This window comes from Condylura cristata, unplaced genomic scaffold, assembly GCF_000260355.1.
Source record: "Condylura cristata isolate star-nosed mole 26May11 unplaced genomic scaffold, ConCri1.0 scaffold00006, whole genome shotgun sequence".
NCBI classification, from domain to species: Eukaryota; Metazoa; Chordata; class Mammalia; order Eulipotyphla; family Talpidae; genus Condylura; species Condylura cristata.
This window is the reverse complement of record NW_004567107.1, coordinates 37,389,147-37,410,180: the sequence shown is the minus strand read 5'-3', so window position 1 is coordinate 37,410,180 and position 21,034 is coordinate 37,389,147. Positions and strand designations below refer to the sequence as shown.

The window sequence follows — 21,034 nt, the reverse complement described above, 5'->3', positions numbered from 1 at the left end:
GTGGGCTCCTCAAGTGAACAAAACAATGCAAGGACATGTTTATTTTTGTGTACTATTTTAATTGTATTTATTTTATTTCTGTTTTTTCCTCAGTAAACAAGAGTCATTTGTGTGCTTTTCATTGCCTTTAATTTACTGATTTTTTTTTAAATGAAAATGGCTGAGAAAGGAGAGACATTAAAGTTCTGTGCTTTGAGAGAATCTGAAGCCTGGATAGTGGGGTTGAAAATCAGTTGGTCATTTTCTGTATACTTTTGTAGTATCCACTATGATTTGATTAATGGTTAGCTTTAAAACATCCCATTTTTGTGCTGTTTGAATGACCCAAGGAGCAAAATAGAACATTGTCCATTATAGGGTGTCAACCATACTGATAACATCATAAGAGGAAAGTTGTTGTTATTCGTTGTCTTGGCAAAGGATTGTGTAAATAATATGTCCATCAAATTCCTATTTTATTTCAGTGTATGCTTTATGAGAAGAACAGAATGAGCAAATTTCTAATTTGGAACTTCTAGTTAGTCTGATTAAAATATGCTGGAAAGGATAATTTGAGCATGCCCTGATTCAGACATATCAAGTGACCTAGATATTGTGTTGACATTTTCCATGTGGGACTCAAATAGCTTCCACAGAGAGGCAGAGGAACTTCCAGAAACACCAACCAACAGCCTATTTTCTCTCCAGGAATCTGAGTATCTAGTAAATAGTTGTTCAGGTTATTATAGAAATGAGAGAGAGAATGGGCTTCTCTTACTTTTAAAGTCATTTTTAACTTGGCCACATATGGTATTTGGAATAAGGAGTCAGATACAATATGGTGTAAAGAGCACAGCACTTATAGAAAGATGTTCTTGATCCAAGTTTATGCCATGAACTAACTACATGCATTTTGGTCTATGATTTAAGTCTTTGATTCTTGGTTTCCCTCTGCATTAACAGCAGTATTTATTTAGTTTGATTGTAGTGGCAGATATGACACAAAGATGTTTGTCAAGTATAAAGTGCTATATATATCATCATCCTTGCTACCATAAAAGATTTTTAATGCGTTGCATGTTCTCTGCATAATTAAGTCACTTAATCCTTATAATGAACCATATATACTATGGGGGAGAAAATAAAGGTGTCTAGACATTAAAAAGATCATTCAGTGTTGTGTAGTAGATGGCACAGCTCACATGTGAAGCCAGGGAAACGGACTCCAAAGCTTGCCTCAACCTTATAGCAACCATGATATCCTAACATCTGACAGCTTCAGAATTTCCAAAAATTAACCAGTCCATTGTAAAAATTTCTGTCTGTGTAAATAGGACATGCAAAGCATTTTTAATGGAGCAATCGTTTTGCATCCTCTTTCTACTTTGTCCCGTAAGATTTTTGGACTTAGGTGAGCGGGCAATTCAGATAAACCTGAAAGGAGCTGAGACACAAGTCAGCATCTCTGTCCAAGAGCTTCTTTATTTGTCCCCAAACCCTGTGTTGGATGGAGCCATTTTCTAAATTTGACACTTGATAAATTTTAGTCATTTGGCCTAAAAATCCCCTTTTCAGCTCAAGATTCTTTCCTTCATGACCATAGGTGGTATATGGCACTTGTCTGGTAGCATGTACGGGGAGAGATACATATTCAGGCCCCATAATAGCCTTAAAATACCCACTAACACAGTGGCACATCTCCTCAGGGAGTCATAGATTTATTTTATGGACTTGGATTTTATGCAGATCCAATGTAGCATCTAGTGGCCTACATATGTCCCTCTTGCTGCTACCCTCTGTCTGATAAGATAAGTAAGGGAGGAAGATGGACCCAGAGATGTTAGATCAATGAAGTCAAACTGTGCCTCACTGACAATTTTAGCTGTGGCTGGAAAAATAAGAGAATAGACATTGGAGCTTATACTCTTAAGTAGTACAGTATCTGAGGTTATGCATAGAATGACTGTAATGATAATCAGAGTTACAGAGTGCTTCCTTGGGGCTACACACTAGGCCACATTCTTACACAAGTTCTCCCAGGAACTGGGTAATGGGATAACTGGGATCCTTAGGAAAATGCTCTACATGATGCTTAGTCTCTAATCTGCCAGGTAACCCAACTGCCCCAACCATGGTATTAAGAGTCTGACAAGCAACTATTTTTGTAACAGGGAATGTCCTGGACTTCATCATTCTTTCCCAGATACAGAGCACTTTGTTTAGAAGTCATGTTTGCTTAATTTTATGAAGCTGGGGAAAGCTAGATGGAGAGTTCCCTTGAGCTTCCCAAATCTGATGAAAGTTTTGATGGGATGTCAGCATACACACTAAATATTGCTTGCACATGAACCAAATTTCCCTAAATTAGAAGGAGAGTTGGGTGTCCTGAGACCCATGAGACAGATAATACTTTCCCTCCCCAGTGTCCAGGAAAGAGTTGTCATCTCTGGTATCTGGCAGGGAGCCATGTAAGTAACATCTGGGCCTTGATAGGGCATGCATTTAGGGCACATAAAATCCCTGGGCCAGAAACCCTCCAGTCTTCATCTAGAGGAATTGTGGCACTGTCCAGTTATGGTTCAAAAAGGAGAATCAATGCAGTCTATAGACAGGTAAGGGGAAGCCCCAATAAAGCACATGCTAGAATTCATGCATAATTTTATCATTCTTTTAAAATTGAGGGGCTGGGGGCATGATGGAGGTTAGGTCATTTGGTTGATGAAACCAGAATTGGAATCCAAGTTCATCTGCTTCTGTATTTGTTCCTCATAACTACCACATTGAAACACATCCCAGAGATCTAGCAACTTAAACAGATGGATCTGAATAAAATCTAAGACCATAAAATAAATCTATGACTCCCTAAAGAGATGTGCCACTGTGTTAGTGGATATTTTAAGGCAATTTATGGATACTGAATATGTATCTCTCCCCATTAATGTGTATTCATTGGAATTTGTTCATTCATTCACTCATCCATTAAGCAAAGATCTATCAAGTGTCTGTTTTATACACACACACACACACACACACACACACACACACACACACACACACCATGATACTAAACACAGATAAGGGTGAGTGAGCACAGCAGACACAGATATTGTTCTTAAAAGCTTACTTGGGAAATCAGTGGTGCATGTGAAAACTTCCCCAAGGTGTAAAGATTAGTCCCCCAAGACTTACAGAGTAAGGAGTGAAGTCTATTCTGTGTGTCCACAGGGGTGCGCAGGCAGCTATGCTTATGTGTGCACAGACACCAGGCACATGCAAATCTGTGTACATACATGAGCTTGCCAACTGGTTATGGTTAAAGATAGTGCTCTAAGTTTGAACAAGCACAGGAAGTAGGAGCCCAAAATGACTGCAAGGAGATCAGTTTGGTTTACATGAGGGGTCTAGGAAATTAAGAGTGGCACTGAAGGCAAAACATTGTATTTTACATTCAAGTGTGTGATGGACTTGGGTCTGTGCTTAAGCAAATAGTATCTTGAATTACTGTATAGCAGGGATCACAGTTTATGGGGTATGTGAACAATATGTTTTTCTATGGCCAATAAGTAGAGAATGGCTTTGTGGCTTAATGGAGCATTTAAAAACAAATAAGCAAAGAGAAAAATGTGGCAGAGATTATAGGTAACATATGGAATCTAAAATACTTATTATCTTCACCTTCCCAGAAAAGTTTGTCAATCTGTGTAGCATGTAAGACGGATTGTTGGGACCTGTTGGAGTAGGAGAGACCCGGTTGGTAATGAGGGTGTGGGTATGAGTGTGGGATCTGGAAATGCAAGGGTGTGAAGGAAGACGGTATGTTCGGGAGTTGTTCCAAAAATAACCACTGAGATCAGAATCGTGTATGAAAGGAGTAAGAGATAAGAGTGGTCTCTGGTAAATGTATGTTTATAGAGTGCAGAGAAGAAAGGCAAATAACAATGAAAAGATGAACTATAAGGGAAACAGCAAGAAAATAGAGAATCTGGTGAGTGAACCTTCATCAGAAACCTTTAGGAAGAAACCTGAAGAGCAAAGAAGAGGTTATAGGGTCAAAGACTACTGGAAAAGACTCCATCCAACCTGATCACCTATTATCTTTTCTTCTATCTATTCCATGAGCACATTTTTTTTTCATGATATCCCTTATATTTAAACATTTTCATAGAATCTAAAATATTTCCACACATCTTTCTAGTTCTCACAATAAACATACTAAATTTGTGCTAGTGTTTTAAGCCTAAGTATCTTTGTAGGAAATTTGCAGAACTGCTGAAAAAATGTATAGTTCTGGTAAACTTTTATAGTCACCATTGGCCTTAACATTGTTAAACCACTAATATTCATTTTGGTGAAAAAATGAGTCGGGTTGAGATGAAGAGTCAAGGTCTGATCCCATCCCAGATGGGCAGTGGCCAGTGGCACTGGCCTGACTGACAGGTTCCCCTGGGGCCTAGCTGTCCTCACTGAACCCCCTTTAGGCTTCTCTGTATTGGGTAGTCAGCTGGTGTACCTGGATCTGCTGGTATCAGAGGGTTCCAGGTGATGTCCCACTCTTCTCGCCCCAACCTAGAAGCTGTTAAATGGTTTCTCACATAAGTCAGATCTTTCTGGATATAGGTCTTTCTTGTTTCAGTCAAATTCTTCTTTTCCTAAATGTTTGCATTCTCAAACTCAGAAATTGCCTCTAACAACCCTGCAGTTCAGCGAACCCATGTGTACCAGCCACTCTGCAAGCATTGGAACACCATTGTGAACAAAATGGCACTAGTCCTGCCTTTTGAGGCCATTCAAAACCTGGTTGTGGCCACTGCTCAGGTTTAAACGCTACCTCCTCTGTCAGCAACTGCTGGAGTCTGCCAGGAAACTGCTGGGATTGGGGGATGAGGGATGACTCACTTGACCTCCACTTCAGTGAGATAATTTTTGAATACAAATTAAATGCCATGGGATTAAATACCCCTGATTTTAAGTCCTCTTCTTTGATTTACTAATCCACGTGAGATTGAGTTTCTTCCTCTGCAAGTTAAGTGTCGTAATTGTCATCTCTCTCCTCAGGATAGTTGCAAAGCTCACACAAGTTAATAGAGGTAAGGATTTAACAGCCAATCCTACACACAGCAAATGCACATTAGATGTCCGCTGATGTGATATTGTTCACCCTCACAGAGGGTCTTTCATTATACTATGTTAATAAGCCACTTTCCCCAAATGTAAGAAAGGTTTCAAAAGAGATTGAACAACACTTCAGAAACTGCAGAAGTTTCTAGCATTCTCCATTTCCCTACTGTACAGATTAACTTTAGCTTGCAGCCTGTGTCACCAAGCTATCTGACAATAAGCACAAGTGATTATTACTCACATGCAAAGATGCTAAGAAAGGATCTACTGAAACACTTTCCAGAAAAAACAAAACAAAACAACTCTTTTCTCTCATTTGATTGAGGCCATCAGAAGCCTAGGGTGATTTTCAAAAGGAAATGATGCTAAAATCCTACTGCAAACACTTCATTAAATCTGGGCAGAAAAAGCAGTGTCTTAGCTCCTGGGGAGAGGGAACTACAAGAGCCAGTGGAGCTTGAGGATGGTTGGTCGGGAAGAAAAAACATTTGGCTCAGGATTCAAGAAAAGAGTTATGCAGACAGAGGGAAAGTGGTGAGGGCTCTGCCATGATGGGAAGGATGTTACATACCAGTTCCTTCTTCTTCATGCACTCCATGAGGATGATGAACAGATGTTGTGCTTGGGTTCGAGTGTATGTGAAGGTCTTCTGGATGGTCACTAACAGCTGGTCCCTCAAAGACTCGTTGATAAGTCTGCAGTGAAAAACAAGGTCAGGAACAGGTCAATCCCACTCCTATTTGGCACATTTTTCTGAGAAATATTACAGAACACACAAAAGCATTAGCGTGTGGCGACCTCTGGAGAAGTGTGAGCCTGTGCCTTTGAATCCCATACAGTGTTGCAAGTTAAAGCTACCTCAATAAAAATCACTAAACAAGGGCATTTGAGGGTTTACTGTAGATAGGAGTTATTTCTGCATTTTTCTCAAAGTTATTTTGACTGTGATAATAAAAAAATAATGCATTTAAAAATATTTTAATGATTTAGCACCCAAGTGTAAAGCAAGAAGATCAATTTAATTCTTTCTATTTTTTTTTAAATATTTATTTATACATACAGAACTGGGATACAGGCCAGAGGTGCAGGGTGGTGAGAGGATTCACCAGAGACAGAGTGGGGAGCAGAACAGGCAGATTGACGAAGTACACTGCTGAGGGGAGCAGCGGGTGGGCCAGGAGAGGTCTGCCGCGCCATGTGGTCACCTCCAGGGCGGGGATTGAGCTCATGCTGAAGTGGCTTTAGCTTCTTAGTGCTGTGCTTTAACTTGCTGCACCACCAGGGAGGGCCAGATTTAATTCTTTTTTGGTCTCTTTTCTGTCTCTCCCTTTCTTTCACGTGGCCTGTGAAAGGAAGGAAGCATGTAATGCTCTCTTCCGTTATGTCTTAGATTCAGCTCTTCCCTCTTGTTAATAATTTACTATGTTATTTACCTACAGGATATTTATATTTCAAACTTAGGATTTCAGTCTAGTTAGGAAAACAAAGGTTTGTCTCTGTAATGAATTTTTGAGCCTCAATGGAGGAGGGAACAGGATTCCATGTAGATAGTAGCTTATCTGGCTTCTGACTTAGGTCATTATTTTTATGTCAAGTTTTTGTGGAATAATAGTCAACTGATGTCTGACCTATAAGGAGGTATCATACTTGTTTGTATTAGTTTTCATACTACAGAGAAGTGAATAAAAGCAAGGAATATACCATATCCAATTAGGGCTCAATTACCTCTTGAAAGTTGGCTGACTGCACCAGCTGGCTTAGAACTGGGCTAACTCTCTACCAGCCATCACATGGCAGAGAATGAAAATTTACTTTGTGAATAAATACTTTTCAAATGTAAGAAGGTAAAACTGTTCTCCAGGACCAGGGGCATAATCATTAAAATTTGTTTACTATTTTACAGTTTCAAAATTGAAATATCAAGGGAATTCCGATATACAACAGTAAAACAAAATGGTTATTTCATTTGGTGCTTATAGCATCCCTTTAGGCAAGAAATTTGGACAGTTTAGAAGGGAAGGCTACCCTGGCCAGAAAGCCATACACTAGAGATAAATCAGTAAATAGGTTTCCGAGCCTGAACTAACACTTCCATTCTGTGCCCAGTGCTGCTTCCTGAGCCCATGTGTCTCTTATTTCACCAGCTGCACTCCAACAGTGACTCTTGTCACTGTGGGGACTTGGGCAGGAAAGAAATATAATTTCTTTTAATGTGAAAACATAAATTTTGTTGCTTGAAAGAAAAGATGGGTTGGCCCTCCCTGGTGGCGCAGCGGGTTAAAGCACTGCACTGAGAAGCTAAAGCCACTTCCGCATGAGTTCGAATCCCGCCTGCCCCGGAGGAGACCACATGGCATGGCAGACCTCTCCTGACCCGCCTGCTGCTCCCCTCAGCAGTGTACTTCATCGATCTGCCTGTTCTGCTCCCCACTCTGAATCTGGTGAAGCCTCTCACCGCCCCTGAGCCTCTGGCCTGTACCCCAGTTCTGTATGTACAAATAAATAAATCTTTAAAAAAAAAAAAAAAAAGCAAGATGGGCCACATGAGAATGTCTTCTTGTCAGTGGCCTGTTGTGTCTCAGGGCTGTGTGAAGGTTCACTTGAACCCACTAGTATGGATATGTAATGGTCACTCTGTTTTGAGAAGGGTACATTGCCCATGATAGAATTTTCTCAAGGATGCTGGAAGGTTGCTCAGGCAGATCAAAGATTGATTGACCCTTCCTTCCTCGCTGCTTCTTTTTTTTTTTTTAAGATTTATTTATGCATACAGAACTGGCGTACAGGCCAGAGGTGCAGGGGCAATGAGAGGATTCACCAGAGACAGAGTGAGGAAGAGAACAGGCTGACTGATGAAGTGCACTGCTGAGGGGGGCAGCGGGTGGGTCAGGAGAGGTCTGCTGTGCCACATGGTCACCTCCTTGGCCAGGAATTGAACTCGTGCTGCAGTGGCTGTGGCTAGCTTCATAGTGCTGCACTTTAACCTGTTGCCCAACCAGGGAGGTTCCCCCTGGCATCCCTTTTTAAACAGATTTTATAACAAAGTTATACATTAAGGTACAGAGCATAATCCACAGTACATTGAAAAACAATATTGGATGCTATGGCCCTAATGTGGACCAATCTGGAACTAGTCATTTCATCACATGCTTAGTGTAGTCTGAAACCAATCATTCCACCATTGCTTAGTGATGTCTTTTTCGTGCCAGACACTGTGGCAGCTGAGATATGCCCTCCTAGCTTTCAGTGAGCTTACACACCAGTGGGTAGAAAGACATGAGCTGGCATTTCAATATTGACTTGACAGTCAGGTAGTAGAGAAGCTTGTGACAGATGAATATCATATAATAAGGGGATTCAGAAAAGACTCCTCTGAGAAAATGCTGTTTATCTGACACTTGAATGAACATTCGCAAGGTTGGGACCTGGTGGGACTGGGTAAGCTCATTCTTGGCAGACAAAAGAGCATGAGATGCCAAGTCTTGAGGAAATAAAAGAAGGTCGGGCTGGCTGGAGCTTTGAGAGCAAAAGAAGATTGGAACAAGATGGGGTCAGGGAAGAGCTCATGAGGGACTTTGGAGATCATGTTAGAGATTTTGGATTTTATCTCTCAGTAATGAGAAGTCATTGTAGGCTTTAAGTTGGAGAATGACATGACTACATATGTGTTACCATTAATTTTCTTAAAGAGTTAAGACATGAGCACAAGTCTTTTTGACAGGTAATTCATCGGGATGGATCTAAAGTGTTTCCATAGTATCATAAATGTTATACATGATTAATTACACATATTTTCCTGATTAGCCACTTTGCAGATCCAATCATTTGTCTGCAGGTATTTAATTTTGATAATAACTAAAAAAATATTTTCCCACTGCCAGCCATCTGTATTGAAATCCCAAATTCCCTGAGGCCATTAACTATTTGAAGACTGTCATTTGTATCTAGTCTGTCTCTTGGTTAAAAACAGAGAAATGATGTGCCACTTAGCTGATTGCAGATTTCAGTGATGAGGAAAGCTGAAAGACACTAAGAATCTTAGAGGTTTTAGCTCTCTAAAGTGTGGCTTTGGCTAAATCCTTTATCAACAAGAACCATGGAATACTAGAAGTAGAATCACTGTGGAATATCCTCTATGTGGCATAAAGGCTTACTGTGTCTTCGCCCAGGACCCTTTATTTTGTGGCCATTTTCCTTAGGGTGTTTTTGAATCTTACATTCTGGAAATGACTGTTGAGTTCTTCCCATTTTTTCCTTCACAAAATAAATGATTAAAAAAATTAACTGTGACATTTTAGTTATTGGCAGGAATAGAAATAAATTAGCTTTACACATCTTTTTATGACACTAAATAGCGGTAGAACAATTCTTGACGGCAAGACATGGTTATAGTATTATGTAAAATTTTGTTCTAGAATTGGATCTTTGACTGAGTAGTTCCTATCTGTGGAAACTGTTCATTTGTGGCCCCCAATACACCAATAATATTTTTGGTACTACTGAAATTAGAAGATAATTTTGATTTCAAAAAGTGTAGTCATTAAAGTGAGGAAACATACTATGGCATTAGTGTCTCCATTTAAATGCTGTTCTTATGACCTGGAGTATTTTAGATGAGTCAGTTATTTGAAATAGGTCAGTGTTCATCCAGTGCCCAGAGTGACAAATAAAATCTCTCATTTTGCTGTTAATATTCTGTTGAAATGCTAGCAATACAACCTCATGTATACCCTTTTCTTGGAGTGAATTCAATTACCTGCAATATGAGTTTGTTCCTAACTTTAGAAATTAGAAAGTGCATTTAGGATTCAATGGATCTCAAAGAGATAGATTTAATTTTCTGACTTCTGAGGAGAGGACCCCCTTCTCCTGCCCTGGTTCTCCCTCCAGCCTACTATAGACATTATCAGTTTATTCCAATACAATATAAGAAAAATATCCCTATATAAACTAAATTTTGTCAGTAATACTATCATTTGATACTTAGGATATTTTCTTATGAAATCTTTAGTAATCTAGGAAAAGAGAAATTTTATCATTTGCTTAAATCCAAAATAGTTTACTAAATGTGATATTAAGGGCCACAGGAAAGGTTACATGTTTTGCCTAAGCTCACAGAATGGAACTCCTTCTCCCTCTTATTTTTGAATTAAAGTTATCACTTTCTCCCAAATGACCTGAGGTTACAAGTAACAATATGGTTCTTGCCAGGGAGGTAGGATAACATTGTGAATAAAAGTATCAGCGTGTCCTCATCTCGGAATCAAGCTGCTAGATAGTGAAGCTGTCCTTTGCCAGCTGTGTGATCTTATGCAGATTATTTATCCTTTTGTTATATTCATGTTTGTAAAATGCAAATTATAAGTTATTTTCTTAGACGTAGGAACAGTAAATGAACTAAACTTTGTAAAGGGCTTAGAAAACTTCCTGACACCTAGCACGTATGTGCTTTGTAACTCTGGTTATTGCTGAGACAGTCCTGACATCTTCCTTGCTAGGACCAGCAGCCTGACCAGGGGGCCCTGTCAGTGCAGCCCGCTCCTCTGGGGTCAGCAGACCCGGTGGTAGAAGGTCATTCCCAATTCAGGATAGAGACATCACTAGCCCACTTCAGAGGTCAGAAATCAGCCATTTCTTTGGGAAACAGGAAAGTTTAGCAGATGTAGGAAGCTCAATTGTCAATATAGTGGAAGCTTGCAAACTCTCCATGCAGATGTCTGCACCTTTATTACTCATTCAAAAAACAATATTGATGCTTGATAGGTGCTAGCATGATATTAAGGGTAGAGAGATAAAAATTATTCAGGCTCTGTTTCAAGGAACTCATAGGGATGCATACCACATATTATGGTAACTTATTAATAGGTAATCTCCACCCCCCCCAAAAGCTCTTAGTGATATAAAACCACACTTACTTAATTGTGTTCATTTTCGTGGATCAGGAATTCAGGCAAAACACAATGGGAGCAACTAATCTCTGTTGTATGATGGCCAGGGCCTCATTTGGAGAGAATAGAATAGTTGAGAATGGACATAATGGCCCAACTGGGGTGGAATATCTAGGTCTTAACACTTCATGTGACATCTGCTGAGACTGGAATGTCGAGCGTGGCTTCTTTACTTCCATGTCTGATGCCTGTTGTGGTGTGACAGCAGAGCTAAGAGTTGGCTGGCGCTGCTGTGCCCCATGCTTCAGGTATGGACTTCTATGCTGCTGGCTTCTGTCAAAGTGAGGATTCCAAGAGTGTCCCAAAAGGCCCAGCCAGAAACTGTAAGGCTTTTTTGACTTAGTCTTGGAAGTCACAGAATGTCTTTTTCTTATATTCAATTAATGAAACAAGCCACTAAGAACATCCCAGATTTTAAGAGGAAAGAGGAATGGACTTTGCTGAATGATGGGACAAAATTATGAAGTAAATCTATTGATGGTCACCAGAAGCTCCATCAAGTGATGCTATTTAGATTAGACATTGCAAAGTAGCAATCATTTCCATATTTTGGAGATAAACAGCCTCAACTGCCTTTCTTTAAATTCTTTTAAAAAAAATGGATTTATGGGCCCTCCCTGGTGGCGCAGCAGGTTAAAGCACAGCACTGAGAATCTAAAGCCGCTTCCGCATGAGTTTGATTCCGGTCTGCCCCGGAGGTGACCACATGGCGCGGCAGACCTATCCTGACCTGCCCGCTGCTCCCCTCAGCTGTGTACTTAGTCGATCTGCCTGTTCCGTTCCCCACTCTGTCTCTGGTGAAGCCTCTCACCGCCCCTGAGCCTCTGGCCTGTACCCCAGTTCGGTATGCACAAATAAATAAATCTTAACAAAAAAATGGATTATAAGAACTACCATTTTCCTTAAAAGCAATAGTTTGATTACTCAAATATCTTCAAAATTTTATGACTGAGTCAGAGCATAGAATCTGTAGTAATTTTCTCCTTTGATCCAGCTGCCTGTTTTCACATTTGGCTGTTACTGTCTGAGGTTGATAGTTTTCAGAAAGCACTTGTTGGATAGAAAGTAGGGAATGATGTGAATGGGAGACCAAAAAATGATCAGTGGATGGAACATGATGGCTGGGAGATTACCTTGTCCTGATTTCTAGTAACTGTCAACTCCAGATACAAATGACTTCTATCAACTAAGGTCTGAGAAAAACATAACTGCTGGTCTTACTCTGGAATCGGAGCCTAGAAATGTTGCCTCCCTAGTCTTTTCCTGAGGCTTCCTCCCCAGTTAGCAATATGAGGTGGTGAAGAGAGTTGAAGAGAAGCTGCCTATAGTCCAGCAGGAAGGAGATATCTTGAAGATACAGTCAGTTTTCTGACAGTTTTCACTACTACCCTTAGAATTATCATTTTGTATGTTCACTTTAATTTATTCTTTAAAACCTTTTTAAATCCACTCTGAGATCCTGAGCCAGATACAATAAAACAGGAGACACATACACATGTACATAGAAACAGAAGGAAGGAGATATGTCTGGGCTGAGGATGGTGAGAGAAATTTAGTATTCATTATAAGGCAAGAGGTATGTTGTACATTTTATGTATGACATTTCATCAAGATTAATCTAACAAATCCTAGTCAGACTTTAACTCCTTTAATGCAAGGACTGTAGGTTCTATTACTTACAAACTCTTTTCTCTCATTCATTGAAGTACTAAAGATAGAAGCTTCCCCCACCTTTTGTAATTCCTTTAACCCTTCTCTTTTACTCATTTGAAAATGTAGTATGATGTATTATCTACTATACTTATTATGTATAAACTGTCTAGCCCTGTTGAAATGATAAGCTTTACAATGGGAGGAATTCTTTATGTAGTTCACAGGTATGTTTTTGCCAGTGCATGAAACAAGAGTGGGTGTCAACAAATACTTGCTAAATGACTGAATACAGAATATTAGATGAAAACATTAAAGAAAGGGGAACAATGTCAAGTAACTGAAAATTTGGCAGACGTTCAAGGATTTTCAGTTGGGTTCCAGGTGGAGCCCAGTAACAAGTGTTAGAGCTGTGTGATCCAATATGGCAGCCATTACTCACATGTGACATTTCAAGTTAAAATTCATTACAGTGAAAAAAAAAATTGGAAAATTCAACTCCCTTATCAGACTTGCCATCATCAGAGAGTTTTGTGCTGGACAACACTACTCTTGAGACTACATGAGTTCTCAAACTCTTTACCTGAAGGAGGCACTAGCAGAATATTTAGGTAAAAAATCTTGAATAGTGTTGACTGTATGCCTGCAGTTTCTCCTTTTCCTTTGACTTTGATTATGCATGTGTCCAAAAGTAGAAATTGAAAAGTTGCCAAGAGATACAGGGACTACACATGGTTGGCTTGCTTTGATGATGCTAAAGAGGTAAGGAAAACATATCCTTTGGACTCAAGCCAAGTGAAATCCCATCAGTGAAAAGTTCATATAGACTGGCAAGAGGAAGAGTCAAACTTTTATTGTTGTAGGCTTCCTTTAAAAGCTAGAATGAGAGTTGGACTGAGATGTGTGGATTTCTTGGATAGGCAAAAACACTAGCCCCCCTGCAAGTGAAGTTCTCAAATATTGGTCCAAAAGGAGGGTTTAGTCCTCATATGAGAGAAGGAGAAGATGAAGTTGTGTGCACATGACTCTGCTTTCAAAATGACTCAGCTTTGGGGCAAGCAATCATTTGAAGTTATGGTTCCCAACTTTCTTGGAGGCAGTGTGGAGTAGCTGCTAAGAATACAGGTCCAGTGCCTGAGAGACCACGCTCGAACTATGAGATGTTGAACTTTTCTGTCTTCAGTTCCCTCACTTACAGAAGTGGAGATAATAATCTTAGCCACTCTGTAGTTGATGAATGGGTTCTGGCATGTGAAGCCTTGGAAAGTATTTGTTTCAATGCTTCAATTATGCTGTTGTGGGGAGGGTCAGAGTTGTGGGGAATAAAAAGGGATCCATCTAAATTTTCCAGGAAGGAATTTGTTAAAATTCTGCTTCTAACCCCATATCCTAATCTATGAAATGCTGGGACAAATATAATTTTCTCTATTTTTGTACATATTCTGTGAAGAATAAGTTCCCAACTATTTTTTGAAATTCTTTCTTATAAATTATTTATAGGCAATTTTTCAGCTAATATATTTCTCAATCCAGCCCCACACATTACCCTGAAAAAAATATTGCCTGTCCTTCATATCCTATGCATTATGTCTGTGTGAAAAGGCTTATGTCATTGGAAAACTTAAAAACTGATGTCCTTCCAGGTGAGAAAATAATAATAATAATAATGAATAACTATATACCAGAGACTTTTTAATGGGGCTGGAATGGGGAATGGTGTCAAAAACAGTGGGGGGAGGGAAGTGCACTGGACTGTGGTGATGGCACATGGTGATTTGGTGATGGGAAGCCCAGGGGATTACAACTGAGATGGAAAAAGGCATAAAATGATATAAAAATAAACTATTATATTTAAAAAATTAAAAATAAACATGTCCTTCAGTGTTGATAAAAATGGGCTATTTTATAAATATCAGGCAGACAAGTTTCTTGTTTTTTCCTTGGCTTCATAATTTAATGGCCAACTTGCCAATTGAGGGGGCTATCAGTAAAGTAGTCTAGCCTTAAGAGTGTAGTGTTGACTATCAATTTCTTTGTATCATTGTAAATCTATCACAGTAATCTTCAGAGATTGGATGCAACCTCTGAATTCTTGTTAATACATCATTCTTAGAAGCCAGCCCCAGTTGGCTAGAGTGACATTCATAACATTTAAGATGAAAGCTCTTTGTTCTCCTATGATTAGCTCACTAACTATAATAAAATCTCAAAAATACTATCAAATGATGAGGATCAAGGGTATCAATCAAGGATATCACAGGGTTAACAAACTCAGAATTTTAGGTCTAACTCCAAGAAATTGAATTGTGGTTTCCATGGATTTAGATGAACCCATACTTAACTGTTTACTGAAGATCTTTGGGATCACTATTCATAGACAGATGTTTGATTTGCATTCAGTATCCCCAGAAAAAAGGACAAATGTACACATAAGCTCTAAGGAATTGTCCCAACAGTTAGGACAAAACAGAAAAGGCTGTATTGCAACTGAATGGAGACTTTTGTAGACAACAGTAATACAGAATTGAGTTCATCTTGGAGAGCTACTTTAATGCATATTTAGTGTTTCTCGGATTGATCACTGATGTTTATGGTTTTAATAAGTCCTGTGATTCATAATCAAAATCAGAAGTTGATAAATATGAGTGAGGGAAATACATTAAGTACATTAAAAAACATTATTAAAGACAATACTGGGTAAGATGTTACTACTACATTTCTAGAAGCTACAGGTTCTAATGTCAGCCATGTTGATTCAGACTTCATTTTCTCTGACATACCAGGGGCAAATACCAGGACTTGTTATTATTTCTGTCTCACTTAGATAAGTTTTAATTGTATTTGTGATTTTAAAGCCCTTGTATTTTTCACTAGAGTTTATATCATAGAATTTAAGAAAGAAAATTCCTAGAAATTAAGGGGGTAAAGAAATGTATGTGCACATTTCATGCTAAGGCTGTCTTTGCTGGGTTAGTGAGTGAATGGAAGGTTCATTGAGATGGCTCTAAAGAGAGGCTGGGTCCAGAATGCAAAGGGTCTGCAGTTCAAGCAAAGGATTGTTAACTTGACCTGCAGATGAATGAATGGTATTCATCTGTACTTGACAAAGAAACCCCTAGAACTTTGGAAAGCTGCTTCAGGGTGTCTCAGAGCTGGGGAAAGACTGACTCATTGTATGGTTCCTGGATCAACAGCATCAGCATCTCCTGTGTACTTTTTTGAAATGCAGCTCACCTGACTCGATCAATTTTAGTGAATTAGGAAATCTGAGATGCGGCCTAGCAATATGTGTTTTGATAAGTCTGGTGACTCTGATACCAATACAAGATAAAAACTAACAACTCTGGTCGAGGCCTTTCACCCCAGCTTCAACAGTAAACCTATATCTTGTCTGCTTTATATATTGCACTTCTATTGGTACAGAAGATTGCATTTGAGAAGGAGTTCAGGGGCTTTAAAAAAGTGAAAATCAGTGCCACAGGCAGGTGGAAAACTGTGACTTTTACAAGGTAGTCTCTTGAAATTGAGGTAGGAACTTCTAACACTGAACCCCAGGCTTCTAATGATTGTCAGGGACTTCATAAAGAGCTGAGTGACCACCACACACAATCAACTAGCACCATTTCACTTTGAAATAGTTTGCTTTTTAAACCCTCTTTCCCCACCTTTCTCTTTTCTTTAATCAGTCACTACTTTGCAATAGTCAGATATTATTTTGCAAAGGAAATAAGTCAGTAAATAAACTGAGGCCCTTAAGAAATCCATGTAATACAAATACTAATAGGTCTAATAGTTCAGTTAAAAATGAGCTCTTCACAGGAGGTTTCTGCAAGTCTGACAGATACTAGGAGAACATCTGTGATAAAGAAATGCATTGTTCATGCTAGGGACACTTCTCAAGTCCAGATGAAATTTGGCAGAAGGCGCAAAGTACCGGTAACAGTGCAGTGACTGACATACAAGGATAACCAAAAGACAGAGAAAGGAGCTATTTTCAGAAACATTAGAAAAATATAGGGCCCTCCCTGGTGGCGCAGCGGGTTAAAGCATTGCACTGAGAAGCTAAAGCCACTTCCGCATGAGTTCGATTCCCGCCTGCCCCGGAGGAAACCACATGGCGTGGCAGACCTCTCCTGACCCACCTGCTGCTCCCCTCAGCAGTGTACTTCGTTGATCTGCCTGTTCTGCTCCCCACTCTGTCTCTGGTGAAGTCTCTCACTGCCCCTGAGTCTCTGGCCTGTCCCCCAGTTCTGTATGTACAAATAAATAAATCTTTAAAAAAAAAAGAAAAAGAAAAATATAAAGATACATATATTTCAAAATTCTAAGAGCTTGTGAAAGTGTGGCCCCTTGTCTTTGAGATGGTGTCTAGAGTCACAGGTACAGCTGTTCAGCCATGCTGTATCCCCCTTTATAGGGGGTATTCATGTTATTATTACATTTCTCTTTTTTTCTCATCAATTTTGTTTGATGTTTGCTTGGTTATGTGTCAGCCTAGAAGAACCCAGAAGGCTATGGGATGATTTCCTTATCTGCTAACACATCAAATATGAACTTTTTCTAGGTCAGTCATGCTGAGACCAGTTTAGATCCAGCTTTTGATAAAAAAAATGGGAAGAGGTACAATAGAGTGAATGTATTGCCATTTTGTGAATAATTAACATACACCATTCCATTGAACAGATTTCTTATGAGAAATGCCACAATCAAGAGTTTTGTTTCTGTTTCTGTGAAGCTTTATCTGTTTATCCTAAAACTCCTCACCTCTGTGTCTTTATGTCTATATTTTAATCTTGACTGCGAAGGGCCGAGAAATTAGGGCCACATTTAGTTCATCCACGAACAGTTCTATATATATAGTAGACACTCACTCAACTGATATTAGCATGGACAGAAATTTGCAATAAAAACAACACTTTTAATAAATAAAGTTATTAGTATTCTTTGTACAAGGTGTTGCCAACTTATTTCTCTTCTGACAAAGTTAGAAAGCATTTTCAAGTTTTGACATGCTTTTTTGATAGAAAAGTCTAGAAAAGAAACAAGTAAGATGAAATTAAAAACTAAAATGGACACTTGATGTCAGCATGCTTGACATCCTTTTTTTCCTTTCTTGCTTGACATTCCAATTATGTCTGAATCATGCTGGAATACAAACCATCAAGATCACTTTCTTTCAGCAGATCTTATAGAGACAAATAATAGGGCAGTGACAACCTTTAACTTTGGAAGGGAATCTCTTTAGAATGATAGGCCTGAGGGAAATACAGACCATACCTAGGTTTTGAAATAATTGATTTCCCCCATCTTTGGTCACTTATACATGTATTTGGAGAGAATTTTTTTTTTTATCACATCCCTGCTAAAATTTAGTTATACAGGACCCTCCCTGGTGGTGCAGTGGGTTAAAGCACAGCACTGAGAAGCTTAAGCCACTTCCGCATGAGTTCTATTCCTACCTGCCCAAGAGGTGATCCCACTTGGCACGGCAGACCTCTCCTGACCCACCTGCTGCTCCCCTCAGCAGTGTACTTCATAGATCTGCCTGCTCTGCTCCCTGTTCTGTCTCTGGTGAATCCTCTCACCCTCCACATCTCTGGCCTGTACCCCAGTTCTGTATGAATAAATAAAAATCTTAAAAAAAATTTAGTTATATAATCTGAATCCATGTAACATATTTTTCTTTTTCTCATATTCACTTGGTGTTTGTTTATGGCTTTACCTCAACTAGTGCCAAAACATAGGGATCCTTCCTAAATTTCCTTTAATAGGAGGGATTTTTATTTGCAATATAGTATCTGTACTGTGCCCTCAAGAGCAAGCCATAGCTCATTTCCTTCACAATCCAATACAAGTTCTACTGGTCCACAGAACATTAACAGTTTTTTTGGAATTATATCCCCAAATTGTGAAGGCTTAAGGTAACTTAAAAGCTTTAAAGCTTTCTGCTACCACAACTCCATTTCTTGTTCTAGGGTATGTAAAACTGCTGAAACTAGATGATTAATTTTTTAAAAAAGATTAATTTACTCATTCATACAGAACTGGGGTACAGGCCAGAGATGCAGAGGGTGAGAGGATTCACCAGAGACAGAGCAGGGAGCAGAACAGGCAGATCGACGAAGTACACTGCTGAGGGGAGCAGCGGGCGGGTCAGGAGAGGTCTGCCTCGCCATGTGGTCACCTCCGGGGCAGGCGGGGATCGAACTCATGCGAAAGTGGCTTTAGTTTCTTAGTGCTGTGCTTTAACCCACTGCACCACCAGGGAGGGCCAGATGATTAATTTTTGGGAAAAGACACCAAAATAAGCATTACTAGCAAATTTTGGATGGCTGAGGGGCTCATCTCAGAACATGCTTTGGGGTTGGTGCTTTTTCCACAGGACACTTTCCTCTTGAGGTACTTCTCAATGATTGTCCAGTGAGATGCTAAGTCACAGTGTGGCTGCCCTCTGAGATTTAGGTTGATAATTATCAGCAAAGTAATCTGGCTTCACCTCTGGGCACCTACAGGTGGTAGAGTGATCATGTTTACTCAATCTGTAGCAAAAAATGTGGAGCCCAGTTTTTAAAAGTATATGCAGTTGAGTCTAATGCTACTTGAATAGCATGAATCTGTAATGTTCAGTTACCTCTGATTCAGAAACAAAATTTGATAATATTTCTAAAGCAATGAGAATAGTTAGGGAATATGAATTGTGACTCATTCTGAGCTATGCCAGATGAGAAGCAGAAAATCCTGTACAATAATATGGAAAAAGTAGAGTTTGACTTTTCAGGTAAGAAAACATCCCTCAGAGTAGAGATAAGGTGAAAAAGAGAAAACTATGAATTAAATTGCTACTCTCTTCTAGTTTATTTGTGTTCTAATAGTTGTCTTTTCTACCTGCAGTAATCTCATCTACAGAATTAGTTTTATTTTACAATTATAATTTGCTTCCAAAATGATCCCCTTTCAAATTCATATTTGTGGAAGGTGGTGAATAACAGGGAATTTAAAGTATCAAGTTCACAAAAGTTAAGATAGAAGATATGTAAATTTCATACCTTTTTAGATTGTAAAATTGAAGACTCCATAGTCACACATTTATAGTCTTTGGATCTGTATTTTTTTTTGTATTTTTTTTATTTGGATCTGTATTTTTTAATAATTGTAAATGAACTTAAATATTAACAAGTAACTGAAAATTAAAGATATTTAACTGCCAATGCTGATTCAGTTTTCATAAACAGATTTCACTAAAGGGTTTAGGTAGTCTCTTTCATTTTATATAAGTAATCACACATTTATTTATAGAGGCATACATTTATGCACTTTTTTATTAGGAGTGAATCTACTCCAACTCTGTTGACTTTGCTGAAAATCAAAGAAGAAATTCTTCTTGGTGAATAGTCTTTCAACTAACAGAATCAGGTTCAACTACCAATACATTTTATCTTTTGGCATAAAGAAATCACATTACTACAACAGAATTTTCTTTGGAAATGATATATTAAGTTGACTCTATGACTAGACAATTTTTTACCAAGCTTAGTCAGATACCCATGATTAATTCTGGCTGTTATTCAGAAAGAGCAAAGAAACATTCTGAATTCATGTGCTCATCATAAATTTAGAATTGTTGTCATGGTGCAAGATCAGACTTTTATCCTAACATTATATAAACATATTTGGATTGCCAAATATAAAACTTCTCTTAATAAATACTTCTAAATACTTCTTATATTTTTAGACTCTACTTTTAATAATTCCCAACTTATGAAATTGTTTTAATTCTTGGTCTGTGTACTAGTTACATGACTTCACATTCCTAAAATCAGCCTACACATTCCTAAAATGTTTGTATAGATTCTGCATAGGTTGTGTTCTTGCATATTTTGACTAGAGAACAGTTAGAACTGAATTCACCATTAATTTTCAAGCAACTGCCAATTAAAGTTACAAGAGCAGAATATTTCTGATTGAACTTTGATGCTGGAATATAATGGTCTGGGTGGTGAAAAGCAAAGAATTCAAATGATGTAAAGTTTAACAGTTTGGATATTGGGTTATAACCAGGAACACACTGAATTTGTCTTTTTGGAATACACAAAATAGTAATAAAGAAACAAAAAGATTAGAAAGCTGACATCAACCTAAATGCCCTACACATTTAAAAAACAGTATCATTGAAATGCTATACAAGAAACACTAAGGCACATACAAAAAGCACATTTCAAGGAATTTTTATAACACACCAGAGATAATTCTGAATGGGGGTTGTAGGCTACATGGCAATTCTGAATGGGGGTTGTAGGCTACATGGCAATTCTGAATGGGGGTTGTAGGCTACATGGCAA

At 38.7% G+C, this 21,034-nt stretch overlaps 1 protein-coding gene across 8 annotated transcripts in view; it reads right to left on the bottom strand.

Annotated features, from left to right (window-relative positions):
* Nucleotides 1-21,034, bottom strand: part of TRPM3 (transient receptor potential cation channel, subfamily M, member 3) — a 466,950-nt gene that overhangs the window by 154,291 nt on the left and 291,625 nt on the right. For all 8 annotated transcript variants that reach the window (XR_001145147.1, XM_004677587.1, XM_004677602.1 and 5 more), the window contains one exon: nt 5,669-5,792. Coding sequence is in view for 7 of the 8 variants with exons in the window: in XM_004677587.1 (XP_004677644.1) it covers nt 5,669-5,792 (124 nt within the window). In the remaining variant the exon portion in view is untranslated. The remainder of the gene's footprint in view (nt 1-5,668; nt 5,793-21,034) is intronic.